Raw genomic sequence first — 24,022 nt, forward strand, 5'->3', positions numbered from 1 at the left:
TTTGGAGACACGTCTGAACGCTAAGGCTGGCCTTGAACTCACTATGTAGTCCAGGATGACCTTGAAATTTGCTGCAATCCTCCCGCCTCAGCCTCCCAAATGCTGGGATCACAGGTGTGCGCCACCACACCTGGCTTCAAGTGAATTTTAAAATCCCAATTTGTAGATAAATTGGGTGATGGTCTGGGCGCGGTGGGCCGCAACTGTAGATTCAGCTACTCAGAGGCTGTGGGAGGAGGATCGCTTGGGGCCAGGAGTTCTGGGCCAATGTGGACAACATAGAGAGACCTTGTCGCAAAAAAAAAAAAAAAAGCCAAAAGACTTGAAAAGAGAGAGAGAAAGAAAAGAAAAGAAAACAAAACCCAGGGTATAACACAAGTAGAGGGCGACGAGTAAGAAAACCCCACCCACCAACAACACGGAACAGAATACGCTCAACACAGCTACCGTTTTCCAATCTCTCGCGATAATTTTACGTCACCAGGAAGCGCCAGCGGCCCGGGAGGTCGCGCGGCCTGCGTAGCGCCAACCTTGGTTCCTCTGTGCTGTCTCACTGGCGAGGCCGAGAAGCCTGCAAATCCCTCGGTCTAACCTGCAGCCGCAGGCCTCCCACTATCATGGAGTACCTCATCGGCATTCAGGGCCCAGACTACGTCCTTGTGGCCTCCGACCGGGTGGCGGCCAGCAGTATTGTCCAGATGAAGGACGGTGAGAAGAAGCAGGGGAGGCCCAACCGGGCCTGGGTGAGGGCCGGCCAGAGGTTGTTCGTGGGGTGTTGAGTGAGTCCCAGGGAGGTGCAAGAGGTGGAACCCAGCCTGCCCTGCCCGCGTGTAGTTTTAGAACTGAGGAGCCAAGCAGACAAGTCTGGCGTTTGTTCGTTCTGAGGTCAGTGCTTTGCGCTGGCCCTACTAACTGTATTTTGCTAGGTAAGAGTTGTATAATTTGTGAGAGTTTAAGCGTCTATCGGCACCGAGTTCCCTAGACTTCCAAATCTCTGATAAGCTTCCGTCATGGCTAAGTATGAGGTTAGTTGGCAGGCGGCATAAGGGGGCGTCCTGGGGAGGGTGAGACTGGCACAAGAAGACTGACATATCCCTTCCGCCTCTCTTCCCAAGCCATAGCTCCAGTCCTCCTTTTCTAGAAGTCAGTAGCTGCCAGGTTTTCCTTATATTTAAGTAATTAATGCCGTTAAGAGACTGAAGCCTTGACACTTACATGCTTTATGACTCGGTACAAGTTACTTTGCAGTGCCCAGATTTCCACACCTGTTAGATTATTAATACCCAACTCAAAAGTTGTCGGGAGAATTATGTGCAAATGCTTAGCACTTGACAAATATTTAATAGTAATAGTGCCAAACACCTGCGTATCGAGTGCCATGTTAAGCAGTTTATATTAATTCATTTAACCTTGTGAGATAGGCATTATATCCCCAGTTTGCAGATGTTAGTTTGAGTCACATTAGTTAAGAAATTTGGAGCCAGGGATTTAGTTCAGTGGTTCCGCTGCCTGCCTCGCAAGCACAAAGACCCGAGTTCGATCCCCGGTACCAAAAAAAAAAAAAAAAAAAAAATGTGTCCAAGATTGCCAGGCGTGCACACCTGTAGTCCCAGCGCTTGGGGCGCTGAGGCAGAGAGAGAAAGGGAGGGAAGGAGGGAGGGAGGGAGATCTAAGATCAGGGTTCAAATCTGTGCAGCTTGAGGCTTGAGTCCAGGTCTTTTACCCATAACTACTATACTGTCTCTAGTACATAATTTTAAAAATGTGTTTTTAAAAAAATCTACAGAATCTAAGGGTTTCACGATCAATCATAGAGGCACTACTGTTAAAAAAGTATTATGCTTTGGCTCAAATGACTTAAAAGTTCATTTGACAGGTTTTGGGCACCAATGTGCTTTTACTGTGGTAAATGCAGAGGAGTTGCAAAGAAGAATAAGACAGTGGGTCCTGTTTTAAAAGAAGTTACAATTCAGTAGTAAACTCAGATATGTGTATAAGTAATACAGCACAATCTAAAAAGTGATGTGTCTTCCATCCCCGGTACCAAAAAAAAAAGAAAGTGATGTGTCAAGCACACTCAAACTTGTCAGATAATGTAGAGAAAGAGGAGATTTTCTTAGGTAATGAAGAGGAAGAACAATTGTTTCTGGTTGTAAAATTAGGAAAAACTTTGAGGAGAGATCATATTTGGTATCCTGGGTTTCAGCAAAGAAAAAAAAAATTAAATCTGGGGCCGGGGATTTAGCTCAGTGGTTTTGCTGCTTGCTGTGCAAGCACAAGGACCCAAGTTCGAGCCCCGGTACAAAAAAAAAAAAAAAAATTAAATCTGGGGCTTCTTGACATGTGTGAACAAAGGCAAAAAAGAGTGTCCACTACTGCTTTTGTAAAGAGAAATGTGTCTGATTATCAGGCTGTGGGTCCTACCTGAGAAAATGGAAAGACCTCTGAGAATCTGTCCTTGAGTTCTTTCTGAAGAAGAAAGAAGGACCTGGAATTGGTTTGTTAAACATCTATGGTACAGACCACTCCTCAAGTGAGATTATTTTGTGAAATTCCATGATTAGTTTGTAGAAGTTCTGTTTGTAAACCAGTCTCTAAAGGAGTAAGTTTGGGTTTTTGGGGGGTTTTTTTGGTATCAGGGATCGAACTCAGGACCTTGCACTTTCAAGGCAGGCAGCGGAACCACTGAGCTAAATCCCTGGCCTCCAGGAGTAAATTTGTTTTGAAAGTAAATTTGACATTTATTTTTAATACTAAGGCCTTTTGACAAGCAAGTGTCTTTAGCATGAGGTGGAGTGTAGCTGGAGCAATAACCAAGTAAATATCTTTATAAGTCTTCTGTTTCATCCCACTTCATCAATGTATGTAAAATCACTTAGAAAAATAGAATGAACTTTAAGCCTAATACATGCAGAGTACTTCTAGGGGAGGGGATCCAACACATTAGATATAATCCATAGAAAGGATTAAGACATTAAAAACAAGGAAACATACTACAAATATTACTGGTTAATATTGAGTTGGTTATTAATGATTTCAGGAGTAAATCAATAGTCACAGGAAGGAGAGATCATTATGGTCTGGGAGAAAAATGAATTTAAATTAATTCTTGAAAAATAGAAATAATTGTGCTCAACTTTAATTTTCCATCTAGTCTTTTCTGGTATAAAGATTTTATGATAGGAATTTTAGAATTGTATGAGGAACTTGTGTAGATTAGGCAAGAATGTTAAAACGTAGTACCCTTCTAAGACTCATTTTTTCAAATATAAAATAACACCTCTAATCAGTTTTTTAATGTCACTTTATAAAATATTTTGATACTGTAGAGAAGATATTTCTCAAAGATTGACTGCTCTTTAAAGTTAAGTGGTACAGTTGTCAGTTTGTACAATACAATATGCTGCTTGTTTGCTGTTTATTTATTTGCCATGCTAGAGATTGAACCCTGGGCCTCCTGAGTGACAGGCAAGTACTCCACCACTGAGCTACATCCCCAGCCATTTTTATTCTGAGACAAGATCTCACAGCTTGCCCAGCCTGGTCTGGAACTTGTATTCCTTCTGCCTCAGGCTCCCAAGTAACTGAGATTACAGACATGCACCACTGCATCTAGTTCAAATTTTTTTCTTATTGTAAAAATAATGCAAACTTATTAAATAATATTTTCTTTAAAAAGCAGTACATATTAAGTACAGGACAAGAAAAAGGAAGGAAATAAAAATTGACAATATTCTTAAAACTGGCAAGAATTTAGACTATGCCAGGCATGGTGGCTCACACCTGTAATCCCAGCACTCAGGAGGCTGAGGCAGGAGAATCCCCACAAGTTCAAGGCCAGCTTGGGCTACATAGTGAGTTCAGGGCCAGCCTAGACTACATAATGCAACCCTGACTCAAAAAAAAAAAAAAAAAAAAGGAGAGAGAATTTAAACTATACCCTTCTGATCCTTTTTCTTTGCGTATATATATGTATGTGTATATATATATATATATATATATATATACACACATACATATATATGCAAGTGAATGTTTTTCTTTTATAAACAAGTTTACAAACTACCAGTCTTCAAATCTCCTGTAGTTTGTGTAACAAATAAGTGTGCGTGCTTAGGAGTTTTGAGGCAATTTGATAATATCTACAGGTATATTTTATGTGGAGTTTTTCCTCCAAAGTCTTAGCCATGTTTCTAGTATCTACAATTCTCCAACACTTGTAAAATATTTGATAGTAGCATTTGTTCTTTAAATCCTATTAAGGGATTTTGACATTTCAAAAGCTTTCATACAGGAAACATGTCTCCCAGGGAAGATTATTCAGCACTATTTGAAAAATGAAAAGTGAAAGTGAGAGTAAGATGGAAAGATTTAGGCTTTTTCTGAAGCTGTAGACTGAATATGGTGTTTTCTTCCTTAGGCAGTAATTGCATCCTGAGAGTATTTATCTATTTAATCTGAATGAGTCTGGTTCAGCTAGATAAGGTTAGAATATTACAATTTTTGTGAGATATTTTAAATAACTGTTAGAATATTTGTTAGAATTTTTGTTTTGGCAGCCAATTTTCTCTTTTGCTTTAGAAGTAGAGTTGATCTACTTTATAAGGTGATTTATATTCTTTCAGCTGTTTTTTTTCCTCTTTCTTGAGATGGTTCTTTCATTTTTTTTATAACACTGTCCTTTTTCAGTATCTTTTTGTATGTATACATAGTAACTCATTTGTCTTGTAGAAACATTTCAGAGTTTTGTGATCTTGAACCTAAAGATAATCACACTAGCTAGCTTTCTTCAGTTTTCTCTGTTGTTTTAATCCTTGGATTTTAAATGCCTTAAAATGTTTTAAACTGTATTTTAAAAACTTACCCATTTATGTATTTTGTTGGTGGGAATTGAACTCAGAACCTTATGAATGTCTCGCATATTCTGTACTATTAAGCAACACCTCCAGCCCCAAATTGTATTTTAAATTACCAGCTTTCTTTATATTTTTCAACTGAACTTGACATTAGTAAAATATGCCAGTAGTCTAACATGAAAAGAGAGAAATTAATACTGTTGCCTATTAAAATCTTCTAAAGAAAATGATTAGTAAAATTCTTCAATATAGTAATTAGTAAACTATTTATGATTGCATGTATAATATCTATCAATTTCCATTAAGGCAATTTCTGATGTGAATTTTTTTCTTTTGAGCAGATCATGACAAGATGTTTAAGATGAGTGAAAAAATCTTACTCCTATGTGTTGGAGAGGCTGGAGACACTGTACAGTTTGCAGAATATATTCAGAAAAATGTGCAACTTTATAAGATGCGAAATGGTGGGTAAGACTTATAGCTTTGGTTGGTGTATTAGTTTGCAAGAGCTGCCATAACAAAGTACCACAAACCAGGTGGCTTAAACAACAAAACCTTTCTTCATAGCTCTGGAGGCTAGTAGTCTCATCAAGGTATCAGCACAGTTGATTTCTTCGGAGGCCTTTCTCTGGCTTATAGATGGCTGTCTTCTCCCTGTGCCTTCACATGATTTTTTGTTTGTACTATCTGTCCAAGTGTCCTTTTCTTAAAAGAAGGACACTACTCATATGGGATTAGGGCCCATCCTAATAACTTTGTTTTAACTTAATTGCCTCTTTAAAGATCCTGTCTCCAAATATAGTCACATTCTGAGGTACTGGGGTTAGGATTCCAACATGCGTTTTTGGAAGACACAATTCAGCCCATAACCATTGGTTTGCCTTTACATTTGAAATAAATATTATCAAGCTGAGTGTGGTGGCACATGTGTAATCCCAGCATTTGGGAGGCTGAAATAGTAGGATCATGGGTTCAAGGCCAGCCTGCCTAGACTACGTAATGAGATTGTCTCAAATAAAAAACAAAACAGTATTTTCTACTGGCCTGTGTGGGCAAGTTTTTTAATTTGAATCTATTAAAAAAAAAAACAAACTTAATCTAGCTCCTAAAGTTCTAATCCTTCTGATCCTAAAAATTTTCTACATAAATTCCACAGCACAGAACTACTATAATACTGATAAAGACATCTTGGAGATGGGCAGTGGTAATATTGAACTTTTTGACTCATATTTTCAGAGGATGTGGTTTGAGCTGAAGTATATTTGAATCTGAGAGCTAAAAGAGCTAAATAAAATTTGGCTTTACTATAGTCTATGTGATAAGTCATTTATCCTCTCTGGACCTTTATTTCCTTATGTCTAAAATGCGATTATAACTATATTAATGATAATACATATGAAAATGCTTTGTAAACTTTAAGCTGTATGTAATTATGAGGCATTTACTGTGCCTTGAAAGAGTTCTGCCTTACATCTTTGGTAGCTTCCTGTCTAAAGAGATAATGAGGACTTTCGTGAGTTCTCTCTGAGGTTAATGAACTCTTGTGCATGGGAAAGCCTCCTTATCAAACAGTGCTAGCTAGTAGTCTTCTGATCCAGGAACACTTATAGTGGTGCTCTCACAGAGAGACCCTTATTTCCAGTTACTTACTTCACAGTTCAGTAACACTGTTACATAGGCTACCATAAAATTACATTCTATGTATATAATTATATTTAAATTAAGACTTAGTGTAGCTGTCTTATTTAATTTGAATATAATTTAATTTAATTTGAATATAATTACATATGTAAAATGACCAGATAAGATCCATTCATACAATTTTTAGGCATTATACATCGAATTCTGTAAATATTTTTGAGTACTAAGTACTGCAGAGAATTCAAAGATGAATAAGACGTCTCTGCCACTGAAGAACCTAAGCACATGGTACTTAGGGTTAAGCAAGTTTGGGGTTAAGCTGATAATGCTCCTGAAGTACAATAGATACAGCAGTATTTCACTCACTGGCTACTCTAGGATGAACAAGGATAGCCGCAGAAAATTGTGTTTGCTTAAGTTACCCTTTAAGAGCCTAACATCTGTCAGTACAGTTTTTAACCTGTCCCCCCCCCGCCCCCCCCCGCCCCCCCGTCTGTGCGAGGCCTGAACTTGCAGTCCTCTTGCCTCAGCCTCCCTAATAGCTGGAATATAGTAATTTTTAATACATGGTAAAGTTAAAGAACTGAGCTGAAATAAGAGAAAGAAGAAGTCCGTATGCAGATACTCAGGCATCAGACTTTTCTACGTTTAACATAACTGTCAGAGGGATTAGTAGAGAATAGGAAAGTAGTCTTATTTGTCCATTATGGTTTAAAATGCACTAATGGACTTGTAAGGACCAACATGTGAAAACACCCAGCATAGACCCTGAAACATAGTAGCTACTCAGTACGTATATTTTAGGATTTTATCTTAAATCTCACTCCATCCAACACTGGTGTTTGAAATGTTATAGGGAATAATCTAGCCTCAGTGCTACTGTGTCTTTCTAAACTGATACTTTCCATGTGATTCTACTAAATTGTGGATTATTCTTGTCCCTTTTGGCACTGGCCTCATTTTATCGGAAGGTTAAGTTCCAGGGTGTATTGTTAAATGGGCACTTGATGTCATTACTCTGAGTTGTACCCTTTTTGGCATTACAGCTTCTTTTTCAGAAGTTTTATTCTTGAGAGAATCGTTTTTTAAACTGTATGATAGAAACATTCTTCTGTGGCTTATACTTTTGAAAATCATATTACACTTCTAGATGAGGTTTTTAAATAAAGTATGACTCTGAGACTATCCTAATTTCCAGCCTCTCTTCTAATATCGTTTCAAACATAATCTTTAAAAAGTTGGCATCTGAGGACTTCTTTCCTTTTTTTCAACACCTGCATATTGATATCTCTGTCTACAGAGGAAACTACATTCTGTTAATGAATAAACATCTTAGCAAGGCTAAGAATTTGATCCTATATAACAGTTACCTTGATTCTATTTGTGGGCAAGAATTGCTGTCAGTACTAATTGGCTATTTCATAGCTGTTACACGAGGATGAGGACTAGAAGTAGGATTGTACCTCTCAGCCTGTGTACGTAATGTATTCTAAGTATATAAAAAATAATGGGCTTTAGAGAACAGTCATAGTGAAACAATTTAGGGTACTGTTGTTCCTTTTGCTTCACTTTAAGTATGATTCTTTATCTCTCATACCAGGATATGAATTGTCTCCCACAGCAGCAGCTAATTTTACACGTCGAAACCTGGCTGACTGTCTTCGGAGTCGGGTAAGCAGTATTAGCTGGCAACCTCAGATAAGAGCAGAAAATGTCCTTTTTTTGTTCCTGTTACACATGAGCAGTATTTTTGCCTTTTTTGGCCTTCCTGAGGCCTTCCCATTGCTACTCATCCTTTTTGATCCCTCTGGATTTGTTTTTCTACTTCTACACGGTTGCTAATTAAAGCCTAGAAAGCAAATATACATACCTAAAGAATTTGGCTAGGGCACACTAACATGGTCTCTGACAACGCTCCCTGACCCCAATGGCTATTTTTTGTGTCACAGGGGCACAGTTCTAGGCTCACAGTTTAGGCTCATACAGCAAAACTATAAGAGGAAAGTACAAAGATTTCTGCCCTTCCTACACACATACATAGCATCTTGCAATTATCAACATCCACAGGAGTGGTACATTTGTTACAGTTGATTAACCTATATTGACACTTAAAGTTCGTAGTTTACATTAGGGTTCTCTCTTAGGGTTACACACTCCATGGGTTTGGACAAATGTGTAATGACCTGTATCCATTACTATAGTATTATACAGAGTATTTTCACTGCAATAAAAATTCTCTGTGCTCCACCTATTCATTTTCCTTCATCTGCTCACCTCTGACAACCACTGATCTTTTTACTTTGCCTTTTTTATAATGTGATATAGTTGGCATCATACCTTGTGTAGGCTTTTCACATTGGCTTCTTTTACATAGTAATTACACTTAAAGTTCCTCCCTGTCTTTTCATGACTTGATAGCTCATTTTTAGCCCTGAAAAATATTCCATTGTTTAGACGTACAGTTTTTTTATCCATTTACCAAGTGAAGGATATCTTGATTGCTTCCAAGTTTGGACAATTATGAATGAAAAAGAAAAAAATAATAATTATGAATGAAGCTACCATAAATATCGATATGCCAGTTTTAGTTAGGACATTGGTTTTCAACTCTTTTTCAAAAATTCCAAGGAGTGTGATTGGTGGTTCAAACAGTATGTTTGGTTTTGTAAGAAACTGCCAGATATTTTTTCAGAGTGTTTCTGTAGTGAACTATTTTTGTTAATTTCTGTGGCTGAACATCCCTACATGGTAGTGGAGGTAAATAATGCAGTTCATTTTAAAATGGTTTACAGGTCCAGGGATTTAGCTCAGTGCTTTCGCCCCCTGCCTCACAAGTGCAAGGTCCCAAGTTCGATCCCTGGTACCAAAAAAAAAAGTTTACATCTTGTTTTTGCCAAAGTTTAAACTGTTTCTCCTCACTTATTCTTCCTTGTTCTGTCTTAGAACTGTCTCAATTCCATTGAGAGCATGTTAGAGATGCGCCATTAAGAACTGAATACATTAAAAATTGTGTAGGATGTGCCAAGAAAGTTTATATGATTGCTAAAGGTGTGTATTATTCCCTTCCCACAGGGAATAAGTAAATAGAGCCTTAACCATGTGACCTTACCCTCTGTGCCTGTTTACTCATCTATGAAATCGAGATAACTTCCCAACCCCACAGGAGTGCTAGGAAAATGAATGCTTGTAAATCATAATATTTAACATTCATATAACTTTTGCCCAAAGCATTTTGCTTAATAATTTAATCTACTCACTATTCCACTGAGGCAGATAGTAGTTAATTCTGTATCACTGATATGAAGTGAAAGGCGTAAAGTGGCAAGGGGATTAGCTCAGGTAATACAGCAGGTCAGACAGAGCTATAATAATGATACTATAATTACAATATTTGAGTATTTTACCTTAAGGTCAGCTCCTTGATTCTATAGTGTTTCTAGAACCCTGGTGGTATTCATTTTGGGGGATTTCATCTATACTTTCTTGAACTGAGTTATGCAGAATCTAAACAAGTGTAGAAATTGTTTTTCAGAAACTTACTATAGATCTTTAAAACAGTTTATTTTCCAGTGCCTAATAATACTAGACTGAGAACATCTCAGTAAATAGAATTTTGGGGGGTTGCCGTTGGGCAAGCACTTATGCATTCTGAATGATCATGAAGTTTGAAAAGGAGCTAGAGACATGATGTATTGGGAGAAGGAGACGAATTTACATATATTGTTTTGTCCTGGGTGAAAAGTCAATGTTCTTTTCTTGTTCGTTCCTCTTTGAGGGCGGAAAATGGGTCAGATACTAGGTTTCCTGCCACCCAGAATTTCAGTATTCAGTAAAGAGTACAGTATGCCATGGCTTGCTGTGTAAATGTTCCTCTGACTTACCAGGCAGAACTGGAATAAGAATTTCAGCTTTGGGCACAATAAACTTTATCATTAAATACTGCAGACATTAAGTAAATTAAGCTCCTTTTAGAACTGAGATAAGAGTGGCAATATGCTTCATGCAAATGCAGTGAATCCCATTAATCTTCTCCTAGCACACGTTTGATGTCTTAAATATCCCTTGTGGACAGTAACATGGGGCTCTAGTAAATATTGACTATCTCTGGCTTGTGCTTCTACTATGGGTCCAATCTGTTCTTCTACCCCCTTGTCAAAATAGATTCTTAATTTTAAAATAGTATTTTGAAAGAGGTAATAATTTTTCAGTCTTTCTAATAAGTACAGAATCACTAAATTTGGTACATTCGCATGGTCACACTAGTTGGCACATGAAACTTACTTTTTTGGCTTAGCCATTTACTGTGAAAAATTTTGTGTCTATGACTCAAAGTTGTTTGATGTCCAGTTGCTGTGTGTGTGTGTGTGTGTGTGTTTGAGGGGGATATTGTGTTGGAAGGACATTTATCTATCTGAGAGTATATAATGAATTTTATGTAAACATTCATTATGATGCAGGCAATTTAGCATTGTAGTTAAGGAGAAAGACTCTGGAATTAGACTGCTAGGATTGAATGTCTGCTTACTCACTAGCTAGCTGTGTCTTTGGGCAAATTTAAGCTTAGTTTTTTCTACTTAGAAAATAATGGTAGTTTATACAGTGTTATAAATAGTGAGGTAATCGTACAAAACTTCACACAGTACATGGCACATATAACAGATGAGTAAATGATTTTTGTTTATATGCTGCTATTACTGTTTGAAGAAGATGTTTTTCTTTTTGGTAGTACTGAGGATTGAACCCAGGGCCTTAGCACTGAGCTACATCGCCAGCCTTTTTTTAATTTTGAGAAAGGATCTTGCTAAGTTGACAAGTTGCCCAGACTGGGCTTAAATTTATAATTCTCCTGCCTCATCCTCCCAGAGTGCTGGGATTACAGGCATGTGCCACCATGCCCATCTGAAAAGCAGTTTAATGGCACAAATTAGCTTGCCATGGGGATTTTTTTATTGTGCTGTTCTGTTTGTTTGTTTGATTGATTTATAGTACTGAAGATTGAAGTCAAGGCCTCTGTACTGTACTACATCCCCAGCCAGTTTTTCACTTTTTACTTTGAGATAAGGTCTCTCTGGGTTACTAGATTGCCCAGGGCTCAAACTTAGGATCCTTTTGCCTCAGCCTCCCAGAGTGCTTAGATCACCACACATAGATGTTGTGCTATTTTATAGTATTAAAAAATCCCCGTGTGTGTGTGTGTGTGTGTGTGTGTGTGTGTGTGTATGTGAGACTTATGATTGAATCCAGAGCTCACTGAGCTGCATCCCTGTTTTTGTTGTTTGTTTATTTATTTTGGTACTGGGGATAGAACTCAGGGCCTTACACTTAAAAGGCAGGCGCTGTGCAGCTGAGCTAAATCCCCGGCCCCTGTTGTTTATTTTGAGACAAGATCTCACTAAGTTGCTAAGCTGCCCAGGCTAAGCTCAGATTCATGACACTTCTGCTTAGCCTTCCAGTGCTGGCCTTATAGGTGTGTGCCACTGTTCTGGGGTGTTTTTGTTATTTAGGTTGAAAAAAATCTGTTAATAAAATATTGTTAATATGGATAGGGAAATTAGAAATAAACATTGAGCCAGTCCTGGTGGTACATGCCTGTAATCCCACCACTCAGGAGGCTGAGGCAGGAGGATCACTTCGAGTCTGAGGCCAGCCTCAGCTACATAGTGAGTTCAAGGCCAGCTTGAACTATGAAGCGAGACACTGTCTCAAAAGAAAAGAAATAGGGCCGGGAATTTAGCTCAGTGGTTCTGTCCCCTGCCTTGCAAGCGCAAGGACCTGAGTTCAATCCCCAGTACCAAAAAAAAAAAAAAAAGAAATAAACATTGAGCATATGTTCTATGCTAGGATCTGTTCCAAATCTACACAGTCCAATGTGTTAGCCACCAGTTTTACAGGGCTATTTAAACTAATGAAATGAAAATTTAAAAAATGTTTGATTATTAGAAAAAATCTTATTTCTCAGTTACAACTGTGTTTCAAGTGCTCAGTAGCTATCTGTTTTGGGGATCTGTGGTTAAAATCAATTCCAGTTTCCAGACAGAAAGTTCTGTTGAATGGTACTGTTTTAGAACTTACATGTGGATCTATTTCTTATTATGGTTCTTTCTGTATGATGCCTGTTATCCCCATTTTATTTATAGGAGTGCTGAAATTGGTTCATAGAGAGGTTAAATGTTTCCCATAATATGTCCAAGTACTGTATATGTGTTTAAAGGCACATGTATACAAACCGTAAGAGGTTGAGCTAAGATTCTAACTTAAAATATACTGTTTCTTGCATTTAAAAATTTTCTTCAAAATTTTTTGGTTACTAGAGTAATGTACAGGTGTATTTGTACATTTAGGGAATCCTGAAATGTTCAATTCTATTAAGACCCACCTAGGATTATATAGACAAGATATGAAGGTGTGCCCATTGTGGGCATTAGCTGAATAAATTATCCACATGTACTACTGAGAATATTATCATTTATACAGTGGAAGGAAATTACAGTAAATTATTTTTAGTGAATATAGGGGAACAAATCAAAAGCCTTTGAGTTTTTAATTTAATTGCATGTGTACTTTACATTGATCTCTTCCTAGTTAGATCCCTAGGAGGAGAAAAAGGGCATATTCTACTTTTCCTCTGGGTTGGACTCCCCATTTAAAAATATTTATAAAGCTTCTTTGAGATTGGGTTTAGAGTCAAGATATACTGGATTTCCAACCCCTTTTTTGTACTAGTTTATATAATCTTGAATAAATCACGTATGTTTTCTGAGCTTCACATCCCTCATCTGCTAAGAAAGAAGAAGTGAAGTGGCACATGCCTGTTATCCTAGCATCTGGGGAATGCTGAGGCAGGAGGATTGCAAGTTCAAGCCCAGCCTAGGAAACTTAGTGACTTAGTGAGACCCTGTCTCAAAATGAAAATAGAAGAAAAAGGGATGGGATATAGTTCAGTGAGAAGGCCCTGGTTTAATCCCTAGTACCCCCCCCCCCCAAAAAAGATCAAATGTGTCATTTTCTTTTTAAAGTATCAAATTATAAGAACTAAAAATTAAGCATTGGTTCCATAAGATTTGTTTGGAATAAATGAATGATACTACCCTGGAAGAATATTTATTAAGTGACTATCACTAAAGACCTGCTATTTGGATTTCTAACCAGATTATTTTGAAAATTTTGCAGTACCTTATCATTTGCACTATGCACAAGGCCCTCCATACTTAAATTCTCCGTATATTTGGTTAATGGGTTATAGAGGAGGAGGATGAGTAACGGTGCTCTTTCCTACTTGGAATATATGTGAATTATTTTTGGTACAGTCCATCTGAATGTCTTCAATTTATCTGTTACCATTTACTGTCTCCACTTTATAGATGTGGAGATTGAGGTATGAACTAGCCAGACTAATGGCCTTGAGGAATGTGGAGTTTTGTGGCAAGGCTTACATAGCATACTGGCCTCCATGGTGTGTAATCCTCAGTACTTTACTACTGCTACTCACTGGCCAGAGTGTATTCATAGAGCTTTCTGAAGTGCTTCATGAGCTTTTGATAGCTGACTTGTAAATGCTTAGCAAGTAAACAGTAGAAATAATAAATTGGAAAAATGTCCAGTCTGCGATAGTGGTTCTTAAACATGCAATGAAGCATCCTTTGGAAATTCACCAAGAAAGACCAATGTGGTGAAACTTTAGCTCTGTTTCATATAAATTGACTCTGTATTTATCTGTTATATATAGGAATTGCATGTAAGGATTTATTTGAAAAGGTGGTTTCACCGTTCCCTTCCCACCATAATTTAAAAACTAATAATATAGTTGAAAGAACCCTTTCCTCGGAGGCTTAGCCCTAGTTCTGCTGGGAGTTAGTTGAAAATGTTGGGAGAGCCAGGCATGGTGGCCCACACCTGTACAATCCTAGCCCTCAAGAAACTGAGGTAGACGGATTCGCAAGTTCGAGACCAGCCTGGGCTATATAGTGAGAATCTGTCTCAAAAAAAATCAAAACAAAAAAACCTTGGGAGAAAAAGACCAAATGATTGGATGATTTTGAAGGCTTCTTCCAGTCCCCAGATAGCATGATTTAAAGTTCTACTGTTGGCTAAGGGTGTAGTTCAGTGGTAGCGCATGTGATTAGCATATACAAGGCCATAGGCTCAATCCTTAGCACCTAGAAAATAAACAAATACCTGATGTCAAGGCCATAACTAGACTTAAATTTATCTTTTCATTGAAAGAGAAAGAATCATAGGAAAGTATTTCAGATATTAGCCATTTCCAAAGGTGACTGTCTTGTCCCAGCACTCTGCCCTGCTTTTTAGTATATTTGGTCTGGTTAGTAGTAGGCCCGTACTGCATGTTTCTGTCCTAGAAGAATCCTGTTGCTTTGAGCCTTCTGTTCTTCACCAGAGTTATTCTCTTCATGCCTAAGGTGACTGGCACAAAGACATCATCTGTTTGTTTGTATCAATGAGGTCATGTGACCTTGTGAACATATGGTCCAGGTGAAACCTTGACTTTGCAGGTCTTATCCCCTAGACACCACCAAACATTTGTTACATGTGATTAAAATATCACTAACAAGGTTAATTTCACATGCTTTTTGGCAAATGTGGTTAGCAGGATGTGACATGACACAGTATTGCCTTCTTCCTCCATGTGCCATCTCCCTTGAGGCCTCATCTGCCCTCTTCACCCCCATCTTACCCATGCCCGGGCTTGCCTTCCAGCTCACCTGCTCCAGATGGGCGGCACAGTGGGAGGACACTGGCAAAGGCAGATGTGTTTATTTTCCGGAGACAAAATGTTGTGCTGCTGCAGATGGCAGTGCCTTGGAGCAAATGGCAGCCTTTGACACCACTGCCACACAGCCTGGGCATCTTGACAGACAGAGCTGGCTCACTTTTGGTGATGGGGAAATTTGGGTCAGGGAGCAGAGGGGCAGGGGCCAAAATGATAATCATGAAACTCCAGGACTTCTGGTGCTAGCAGCAGCAGCTCTTATAGACAAGACCTAGGGAGCAGTGTTCTTCACCAGACTTCAGTCAGCTTGTCTACTAACTTTTGATTTTCACTGTGGGCCAAGAGTTGTCTATTCATTACTTTTGCTTCCTGGCCTAAATAGGACATGAAATGAACATTGGAAACATATGACTACATTCAAATGGATATTCATTGGTACTGCAAAACACATGTATATCCCAGGTCACATCTTGCAGGAGTCTCTTAGGATTAGGGGTGGCTCATGTCTGCCCCATTGGAGATACTACTCTTCTATTTTTAGTGGTCATTTTGGGTATCCAAAGGCCCAGGGACAGATGTGCCTTGAAGTTGAAGTGCCTTAATTAATATGACAATACTTGGTGCTTATAGTACTTTTCTACCAAGAGAGGAATAAAAATTCTAACAGCTGCCCTTTTAAGCAGTTTGCTTATGCAGTCATTAGGGCTTGACTAAGTCTATTAGGAAGACAAAGAGTGGTTGAAGCATTACACTTACTAGTCTCCTAAGAAAAATGGCTTCAGAAGATTCTTCTTTGAAGCTACTGGCTTTATTAGGAAGCCTTTTCCCCCCTTTTTTTTAAAAAAATGTGTGCTGTTTTTCCCCACTATAGTGCTGATAGAGTTAGGAGTTTGCAGGTGTAAAGCCCTCCCTCCCCATCTCTCTCCAGGGGGTTGTATGTGAGAAGGTGTTGCTTTCTCACTCAGAGAGCATGTATGTGCTACCCTGTTGGATGCCTGCTGTGAGCAGAGAGAACCCCTGTTCTGGTTGAGTGGAATAAGCCTATCAGATGACTTGAATTGTGCAATCCCATAATGCCAGCTTTTCACTTAAAACATCTTTGTTATCCACAGTACGGGTGAAACAATATAGGTAATTGTTGTAGATCTGTATTGTTATGAAACTTGTGTCTTAAGAATTATGTGGTATCCTATTAAGATTTGGCTTAAGCTTAGAGCAGCAGAGTGCTGTGTCTGCTTAATAAGAACAAGCTTTTATTTTAAAAATGTTTGCCATTTGAAACAGATTTGCCCTTTTTTTCTTTTTGTTTCTTTCTTTTTTTTTTTTTTCAGTACTGGGGATCAAACCCAGGGCATTGTAAATGCTATCCAAGTACTTTACCACTGAGTTATATACCATTTTATTTTATTTTGAAACAGGATCTCGCTAAGTTGCCTACCCTGACTTAAAACCTGTGTATCCTCCTGCCTCAGACTTCTGAGTATCTGTGATTACAGAGATGTCCCACCATGCCTCACTTACCTCTACCTTTTAAAATTGTTTTAAATTAGTGCCCTCGTCCAAGTAGACTCAGGTTATGTCTGTGCCTTCACACTCCTCACTCACACTCACAGACAGAAGCATACATATATCCTGGCATCTTGGTGTCTCTTTCACCTGCATGGATATGAGTGTAGGGACTGATCCCAAAAATCACAGGAAGTTTTCTTTACTCTCTCCAAAAATAGATATATCTAAATTGAAGGGCAATGAGGAAGACGTTTTAAGAGGAGAAAGAGTTGACTGTTCTGTTTCTTGACCTGTGAATTTCTGAACCTGTGAAGTAGTTACATGTGTATTCATTATATTCATCAATACGTACATGTAATATTTTATGTACTTATTTTTTGTTTATTTCTTTTGTTTTCTGAGATAGTGTCTTGCTTTGTAGTGCAGGCTGGCCTTGAACTCACTATATAGCCCAGGGTGGCCTTGAACTCTTAGCGATCCTCCTGCCTCAGCCTCCCAAGTACTGGGATTACAGGTGTGTACAACCATCCCTGGCTTATATGTACTTTTTATATGTTTTTTTTTTTTTAAGTTTGAAAAAATAAAAGGGAGACTGAAAGGGCAGGAAAGCATAACACTTTTTTTTTTTTAAGTTCAGATTGACCATTACCTTTGAGTATAAACTAAGAGCAAATAAGAGCTGTGTGTGGTGGCACACACCTGTAATTCCAGCACTCGAGAGGCTGAGGTAGGAGGATCATTGCAAATTCAAGGCCAGCCTGAACTGCATAACGAGACCCTGTCTCACAAAACAAAACGCAACACAACAAAAAGAGAGTAAATAAGATGAACCAGACTGGAAAGAAAAATGTAAGGGAAAGGAAATAATAATCTCTGAATCTTTGTAAATTGAAATGTTCTACCAGAATTCCATACTTCCCTTTCTGATGCCCCTGAATAAGGCAACTTCTTATAGCCAAGATATTCTATGGCTGCTCATGTTCATTCAACAAATCTTCAGCCTCCATTGTCCTAGGGGCTGAGGAAAGGTGCACAGCTCAGTGTGTCCCTTTAGATGGGGAAGTGGAGAATTAGTCAGTCCTATGGTAGAATGTCAAGTGCTAAGATACCTATACACAAAGGTGCTCCGAGAACATAGGTTAACCTGAGCCCCGAAGATAAGCTGTTTCTATGACAAAGATGAAGCAAAACTAAAAGCACAGACCAAGATGTGTGAGAGAATATGGTAGGTTAGGCACAGTGTTTGAAGATGATGTTCAAGGCAGGGGATAAATAGTTCTCTGAGCTTTCTGTTCCTAATTTTATCTGTTTAACTGACGGGGTACTGTATACAACTTGGGCTCTACTGACTAAATATATATAGTTTACACTGTATACATATGTAAACATAAAAGATATTTGTTAAGGCTGACAGTTTTAGGGAAGTCATAAGAGGTAGTCCATATTGTGGAGATTTTGATGAAAAAGCTTTATCATGTCAGGCTAGGTAACACACCTCTAATTCCAGCTACTTGGGAGGCTGATGCAGGAGGATCACAAGTATGAAGCCACCCTGTGCAATTTAGCAAGACTTCATCTCAGAATAAAAGGGCTAAGGATATAGCTTAGTGGTAGAGCACTTGCTTAACATCCATGAGTCCCTGGGTTCAATGTGATGTGGAGGGAGGCTTTATCCTAAAAGCAGTGAGCCTCTCTGGAAGTTTGTTGGCCAGGAAGAGGTTAGTGTGATCAGGTGAAATTTTATTAAATCATTGGTTACTGTCTGGTGGAGCATTTGGGGAAAGAATGAAGGAAGGAGAGAGACCTATCAAGAGTTTACATATCCATTGAAGCTGTAGGAATAACTTGTGTCAGACTTGATTTTAATGAGGAATGCTGTGTTTTAACAGAAGGACTCCTAAAGAGCCTTCCCCAGGAATTCTTTAGTGCCCTGTTAAATACTGTGGACATCTGAAAACATGTACAGCTGTATATGGTCCTAAATGTCCTTTTCCAAGAGACTGTGTTCTTTTTAACTCAGACAGATGAACCACCTATAATGTTCAGTATTCATAGATATTCATGGCCGTGCCTAGCATGGACAGCTTACATGCTTTGTAGTGTATAAGTGTATAGCAAAGCATGGTTTCTCCATTTGAGTTTTTAAACAACTGATTTGAAAGTATATGGAATCTTAAATTTTTCCTGGAAACTGCCAACTTGTGAAAAAAAGAATTCAAGTGGCCTTGTTGCAAACATGGTGTTGGTTTTACCATTGCACAATCAGCAATTTTATTTTGATGTTATTTGGGGGAAAGCAGTATTTTTGATTAGCAAGTAAAATTAATGTAGAAAACAAATACTGTGTTAACTAGTTGTTATAATAAGGCATCTGTGCCATGTTGCATTTCAACTCATTAAATTTCTAAACTTCTAATTACAATAAGGTTACAACTTTTAATAAGAGAGCCAATCAAACTTGGGGTTGGTGATGGCTTTAGAGAAATAAAATTCATAGAAATTTTGGAATTATTGAGGGGAGGTTTTCAAATCTAGCTCTGTTAAAAATTGAAATATCATAATATTTAAATTTTTTTAGCTCCTGAAATTCAGATTTGTTGGGCACCTACTATTGCCTTCTTCCAGGAACTTTAATACAGGCAGGCACTTAATTCCTTACAATTCTGTCAGATGAGCACTACTACCCTCCACGTTATAGATGGAGCACTTGAGACTCCAAGTGGACTATGGTATACCAAATATACTTTCAGAGAATGACCTCAGGCAGAGAAAAGAAACAAAAACATGGTTGGACATTCATTTTTTGGAGCGGTGTCTTATTTTGGGCTTCTGAAAGTCAGAGGTTTGTTTGACTAGAAGCGTGCACGCTTCCCTATTTCTCTGTTCAATGTGAGAATTTATAAACATCGATTGGTTTGTTTTTTTATGGCCACAAAAGACAGATATGGGCCCTAGGATTTAGCTCAGTGGTTCTGCCGCCTGCCCCGAAAGCGCAAGGACCTGAGTTCAATCCCCAGTACCAAAAAACAAAATGAAAAACAGATATATCTGAACAGGAGAAGAGGAAAGTTGGCAGTCAATTTCATTAAACATCTTGGTTTGTATCCTGGTCAGTATTATATTCAGATTCTGATCAGTTTCCACTTGTGTTTGTTTCTTTGTTTGTTTTTAGCCTGTTATGGTGGCATGTGCCTGTAATCCTAGCATTCTGGGAGCCTGAAGCAGTAGGATTGCAAGTCTGAGCCCAGCCTGGACAATTTAGCAGTTTAGGGAGACCTTTTCTCAAAATATTAAATTAAAGGGATGAGGATATAGTTCAGGGCTAAGACTTGGGTTCAGTTCCCAATGACAGGTGTGGGCAGTGTGCTTTTTTTCAGTCATAGGATTAAGAGGGAACTTTTCAGATTCCAACTCCCTACTTTTTCTTTCCTTCAGTGGTACCAGTAGATACCAGGATCCTGCTCTGCTTTGAGTTTTTTCTTGCATCTCTACCTTGACCAACTTTCTCCCCTGAATGTGCCTATGTTCCCACATGAGTCATTGTTTATGAGGGAAAATTTCACTGTCCTTGCCCCCCACTCTGCTCCCCTACATATATGTTACCCTCAACTTGTTTGTGTTGTCATGGTAAGCTTGGTATACCTCTGCTGTTCTGTCCTGTTGGAATTGTTTCCTTCACCGTCTTCCACAAATGCATGTGCGTTAGAATGTATGTGTTCATGACAGTATAACCTCCTAACTGGCTGCCTCTTCATTCACTGTCATTGACATTGGCTGTACACTGTTTCATTCTTTCCAGCTGCCTCTAAACCACTCTGTTTAAGCTTATTGGGTCCAAGTTGAGCTCTTCACATTTGTGCTACCACTTTGCCCTTTCTTTCTCCCTTACCTTTTTTGTTCAACTAGTGATTCAGTCCTCTCAGTTCTGCCTTCTAAATACATCTCATATTTCATATCTTCCTGTCCATGCCTTCTGCTGACTTAATTTGGTCTTATCCTTTAACTGTTCTCCCCTTTATCATCCAGAGTCATCTTCCATATGACTGTCAGTTACCATGCTAAAATGGCAATTTTTGTAATACTTTTTCTATTTAAAAATCTTCTGTTTTAAGAGGAGAGTAAAGAAAGTACTGGGACTGATGGAATATCAATCCTAAGGCAGCAGGGTTCCTTGACACCAATTAACCAATGTCCTAAGACATGAAAAGAGGCTTGGATCAGAAAATAAATGGTAGTAGTAAATTCTCACTGGCTCTTCCATGGATTGCATACTGAAGCTCGTATTCTTTTTAGTCCAGGAGGCAAATGATAGTATCAACCCATTTCCTCTGCTTTCTACTGCTTCCTCTGCTTCCACTTAATTCTCCAAATATATGTCTCATATTTGCCAGAACCCAAATATTCCACATTACTGTTTCTTTACTTTGATATATGCTGTTTCCTCTGTCTGGAATCCTTTCCACATCTACCTTGGGAGCTCTTTCCAGATCCAGGGCTCCATCGTTGTCACCTGGCATAGATGATAAATGAATATTTATTGAATTTATTCATGTTCCAAATACAGAAGTGAAGTTGGTTGGAGGATCTGCCTATTTCATAATTATTTTCTTTTTTTTGGTACTGGAGATCGAACTCAGGTCCTTGCACTTGCGCAGCAGGCAGTAAAACCACTGAGCTAAATCCCCGGCCCTCATAATTATTTTCTTACAGTCTCAGGAAATTTGTAGGATTTGATTGAAGCCCTCTATAAATTGTGCTTTTATATTCAAAGCCTAGAAGAAATTGAATCTACACAGGAGTTTCCTTAAAAAGGAATATATCCAAAAGGATTAAAGTTAGGGTACAAATGATTCCATATTGCTTAGGCATTAGAGATAGGCAATTCTCTATTTTCTTCCCCAACCTTGGAGCCATATTATAGAGCTAAAAAAGATGTTCAGGTGCCAGATGTGGGATGCATACTTGTAATCCCGGGAGCATCACAGGTTCGAGCTCAGCCTGGGCAACTTGTCTCAAAATTTAAAAAATTTTTTTAAAGGCTGAAGATGTAATTGAGGTGAAAATCCTAGGTTCATTCCCCAGTACCCTGCCCCCTAAAAGGTACATCATAATTGGAAGTTGCTGAATTTGAAATAGTGAATTTCATTTCAGGTACAAATTTGAACCCACATAAAGCTAGTAAATTCTGTTGGTTTTTAAAACAAGCTCCTGCCAGGCATGATGGTACATCCCTTTAATCCTACCACTCAAGAAGCTGAAGCAGGGCTGGGGATGTCTGGCAAGCACAAGATATTGAGTAAAAAAGAAGAAGCTGAGACGAGAATCGCTGTAAGTTAGAGGCCAGCTTGTGCTTCAAAGTGAGTTCAGGGCCAGCCTGAACTACACAATAAGACCCAGTCTCAATTAAAGCAAAACAAACAAAAAACAAACTCTTGATTAAGAGTTCAGAGCACCAAAGTAGAAAAGTAGTTGATCCATTTTATTAAGTAGAAAAACGGGATTTTGACAAGCAACTAAGATATTGGTGTCTTTCATCACAGATATTTATTAAATAGGTAGTACATGTATTGCATAGTTTCAGGCCCTATGGAGGATTCATAATTATGACCTTAAACCTGCTCTTTTAAAACTAAAATATTGGGCCGGGGATTCAGCTCAGTGGTTCTGGCACCTGCCTCACAACCGCAAGGTCCCGAGTTCGATCCCTGGTACCAAAAAAAAAAAACTAAACTAAAATATTGGCCATATGCAATAATAAGTGAAATAGTGAAGTAGAGAACAATAGATGTTGGTATGCAAAATAGTACATTCTGAAATATTTGAGTGTGAAACTGACATTTGCATACTGAATCATATTTTTACACTAATTTCCATTTTGTGGAGGCAATGTGGTTTCCTGGAAAAGCATACAAGACTGGCAGTTAGGAAGTGTGAATTTGGTTCTGACTTCAATGCTGATTACTAAGGTTTAGGGCAAGTTACCATCTCCTCTTTGAACTTTAGTCACCGCATTTATAAAGGGACACTGGATAAGCTAGTTGAAGTCATCGATCCCTTCTATTTGTAAATTGCACTTTTGTAAAATACTTTCACTGCCAAAGATGCGATCTTAGGCAGCTTTGACAGTTAAGTGGATTAAAAGAAATAGAGTGGGCCTGGGGGTTTAGCTCAGTAGTAAAACACATGTTTATTAGCATGCTCAAGGGCCTAGGTTAAATCCCACCCCCCCATCACCATAGCCACTAAAAAGAGCTGGGCATGGTGGTGCAGCTACAAGGAGGCTGAGGCAGGGGAATCAAAAGTTTGAGGCCAGCCTGGGCAACTTAGCAACATCCTGTTTCAAAATAAAATTTTAGGGCTAGGGATTTAGCTCAGTGGTTCCGGCGCCTGCCTTGCAAGAGCAAGGTCCCAAGTTTGATCCCCGGTACCAAAAAGAACAAAATAAAATTTGAAAAGAGCTAGGGATGTGGCTCAGTGGTAGAGTGCCACTGGTTTCAGTCTTCAGTATTACAAAAATAAGAAAATAGAGAAAGAATAGCAGATAGCTTGTTCCTTTCGAAGTCTGTTTAGTCTACTTAGAAGTCTGTTTATGAAAATAGTTATCTCTAGACAGCTCTTCGTCCCATGTCCTGCATCTCTTTCCACATATTAACCCACTAGGAAGGGAAGTATTCCACCTGCACTGCTTAGGATTCCAAGGTACAGTACATTGCAGAAGAGGTTGCACTGTTCTTCAAGGCACCTCACTCATAGCAATGTCGTCCTATTCAATTAGAGGTGGCAAAGGCTGGCCTGGCTCCAAAGGAAGACTGTCAATTCCTCTCCTTTTCTGTGTCCACGCTCGGCAGGATGCTTCCTCACGCCCACCTCTCTCCCCCTTGCTGTGACTTTGGCTTCCGCCAGATGTCACACCGCTGCTTGTCACCGCCCAGACTCTGTCGCTGATTTTGTTGTTTCAGTGTATTTGTCACAACTCTTCTCTTTAGCTGTAAAATTTGTGGAATTTCACTCTCTTCTTAATCACTACAGTTTTCTTTTTTGTAATAGAGGGAATATACAAAGAGTTGAATGCACAAGAGTTGGAGGGAAGGAAATAGTCCATTTAACTTAAGGAAAGTTTCTGTGTGTGCCATGTGTATTCCCCACCTCCAAGAGTACAAGAGTCCAAAGTGGAACTGAGCTCAATTCTGCAGGGCTCAGAGGCCCAGAGATAGTTAAGTCCATTTCAATCCCCAGAAGTACATAAGAGATGTGCTTATACCTCTGACTTGGATTTTATCCTTTTGGC

General features: G+C 38.8%; 1 protein-coding gene across 2 annotated transcripts in view; it reads left to right on the forward strand.

Annotated features, from left to right (window-relative positions):
- The first annotated feature begins 486 nt into the window (after nucleotides 1-486).
- Psmb2 (proteasome 20S subunit beta 2) overlaps nucleotides 487-24,022 on the forward strand; it is a 32,945-nt gene continuing 9,409 nt past the window's right edge. Inside the window, exons 1-3 of one of the 2 annotated variants that reach the window (XM_004850932.3) lie at nucleotides 487-708; nucleotides 5,198-5,320; nucleotides 8,098-8,168. In XM_004850932.3, coding sequence (XP_004850989.1) covers nucleotides 618-708; nucleotides 5,198-5,320; nucleotides 8,098-8,168 — 285 coding nt within the window. In that variant the 5' untranslated portion in view covers nucleotides 487-617. Of the gene's footprint in view, nucleotides 886-5,197; nucleotides 5,321-8,097; nucleotides 8,169-24,022 lie in introns of both variants that reach the window. The other variant, XM_004850934.4, reaches the window with a different exon arrangement.

Source organism: Heterocephalus glaber, unplaced genomic scaffold (assembly GCF_053883595.1).
Source record: "Heterocephalus glaber isolate CG9 unplaced genomic scaffold, H.glaber_assembly_v1.0 deba00001452, whole genome shotgun sequence".
Taxonomy (NCBI): Eukaryota; Metazoa; Chordata; class Mammalia; order Rodentia; family Bathyergidae; genus Heterocephalus; species Heterocephalus glaber.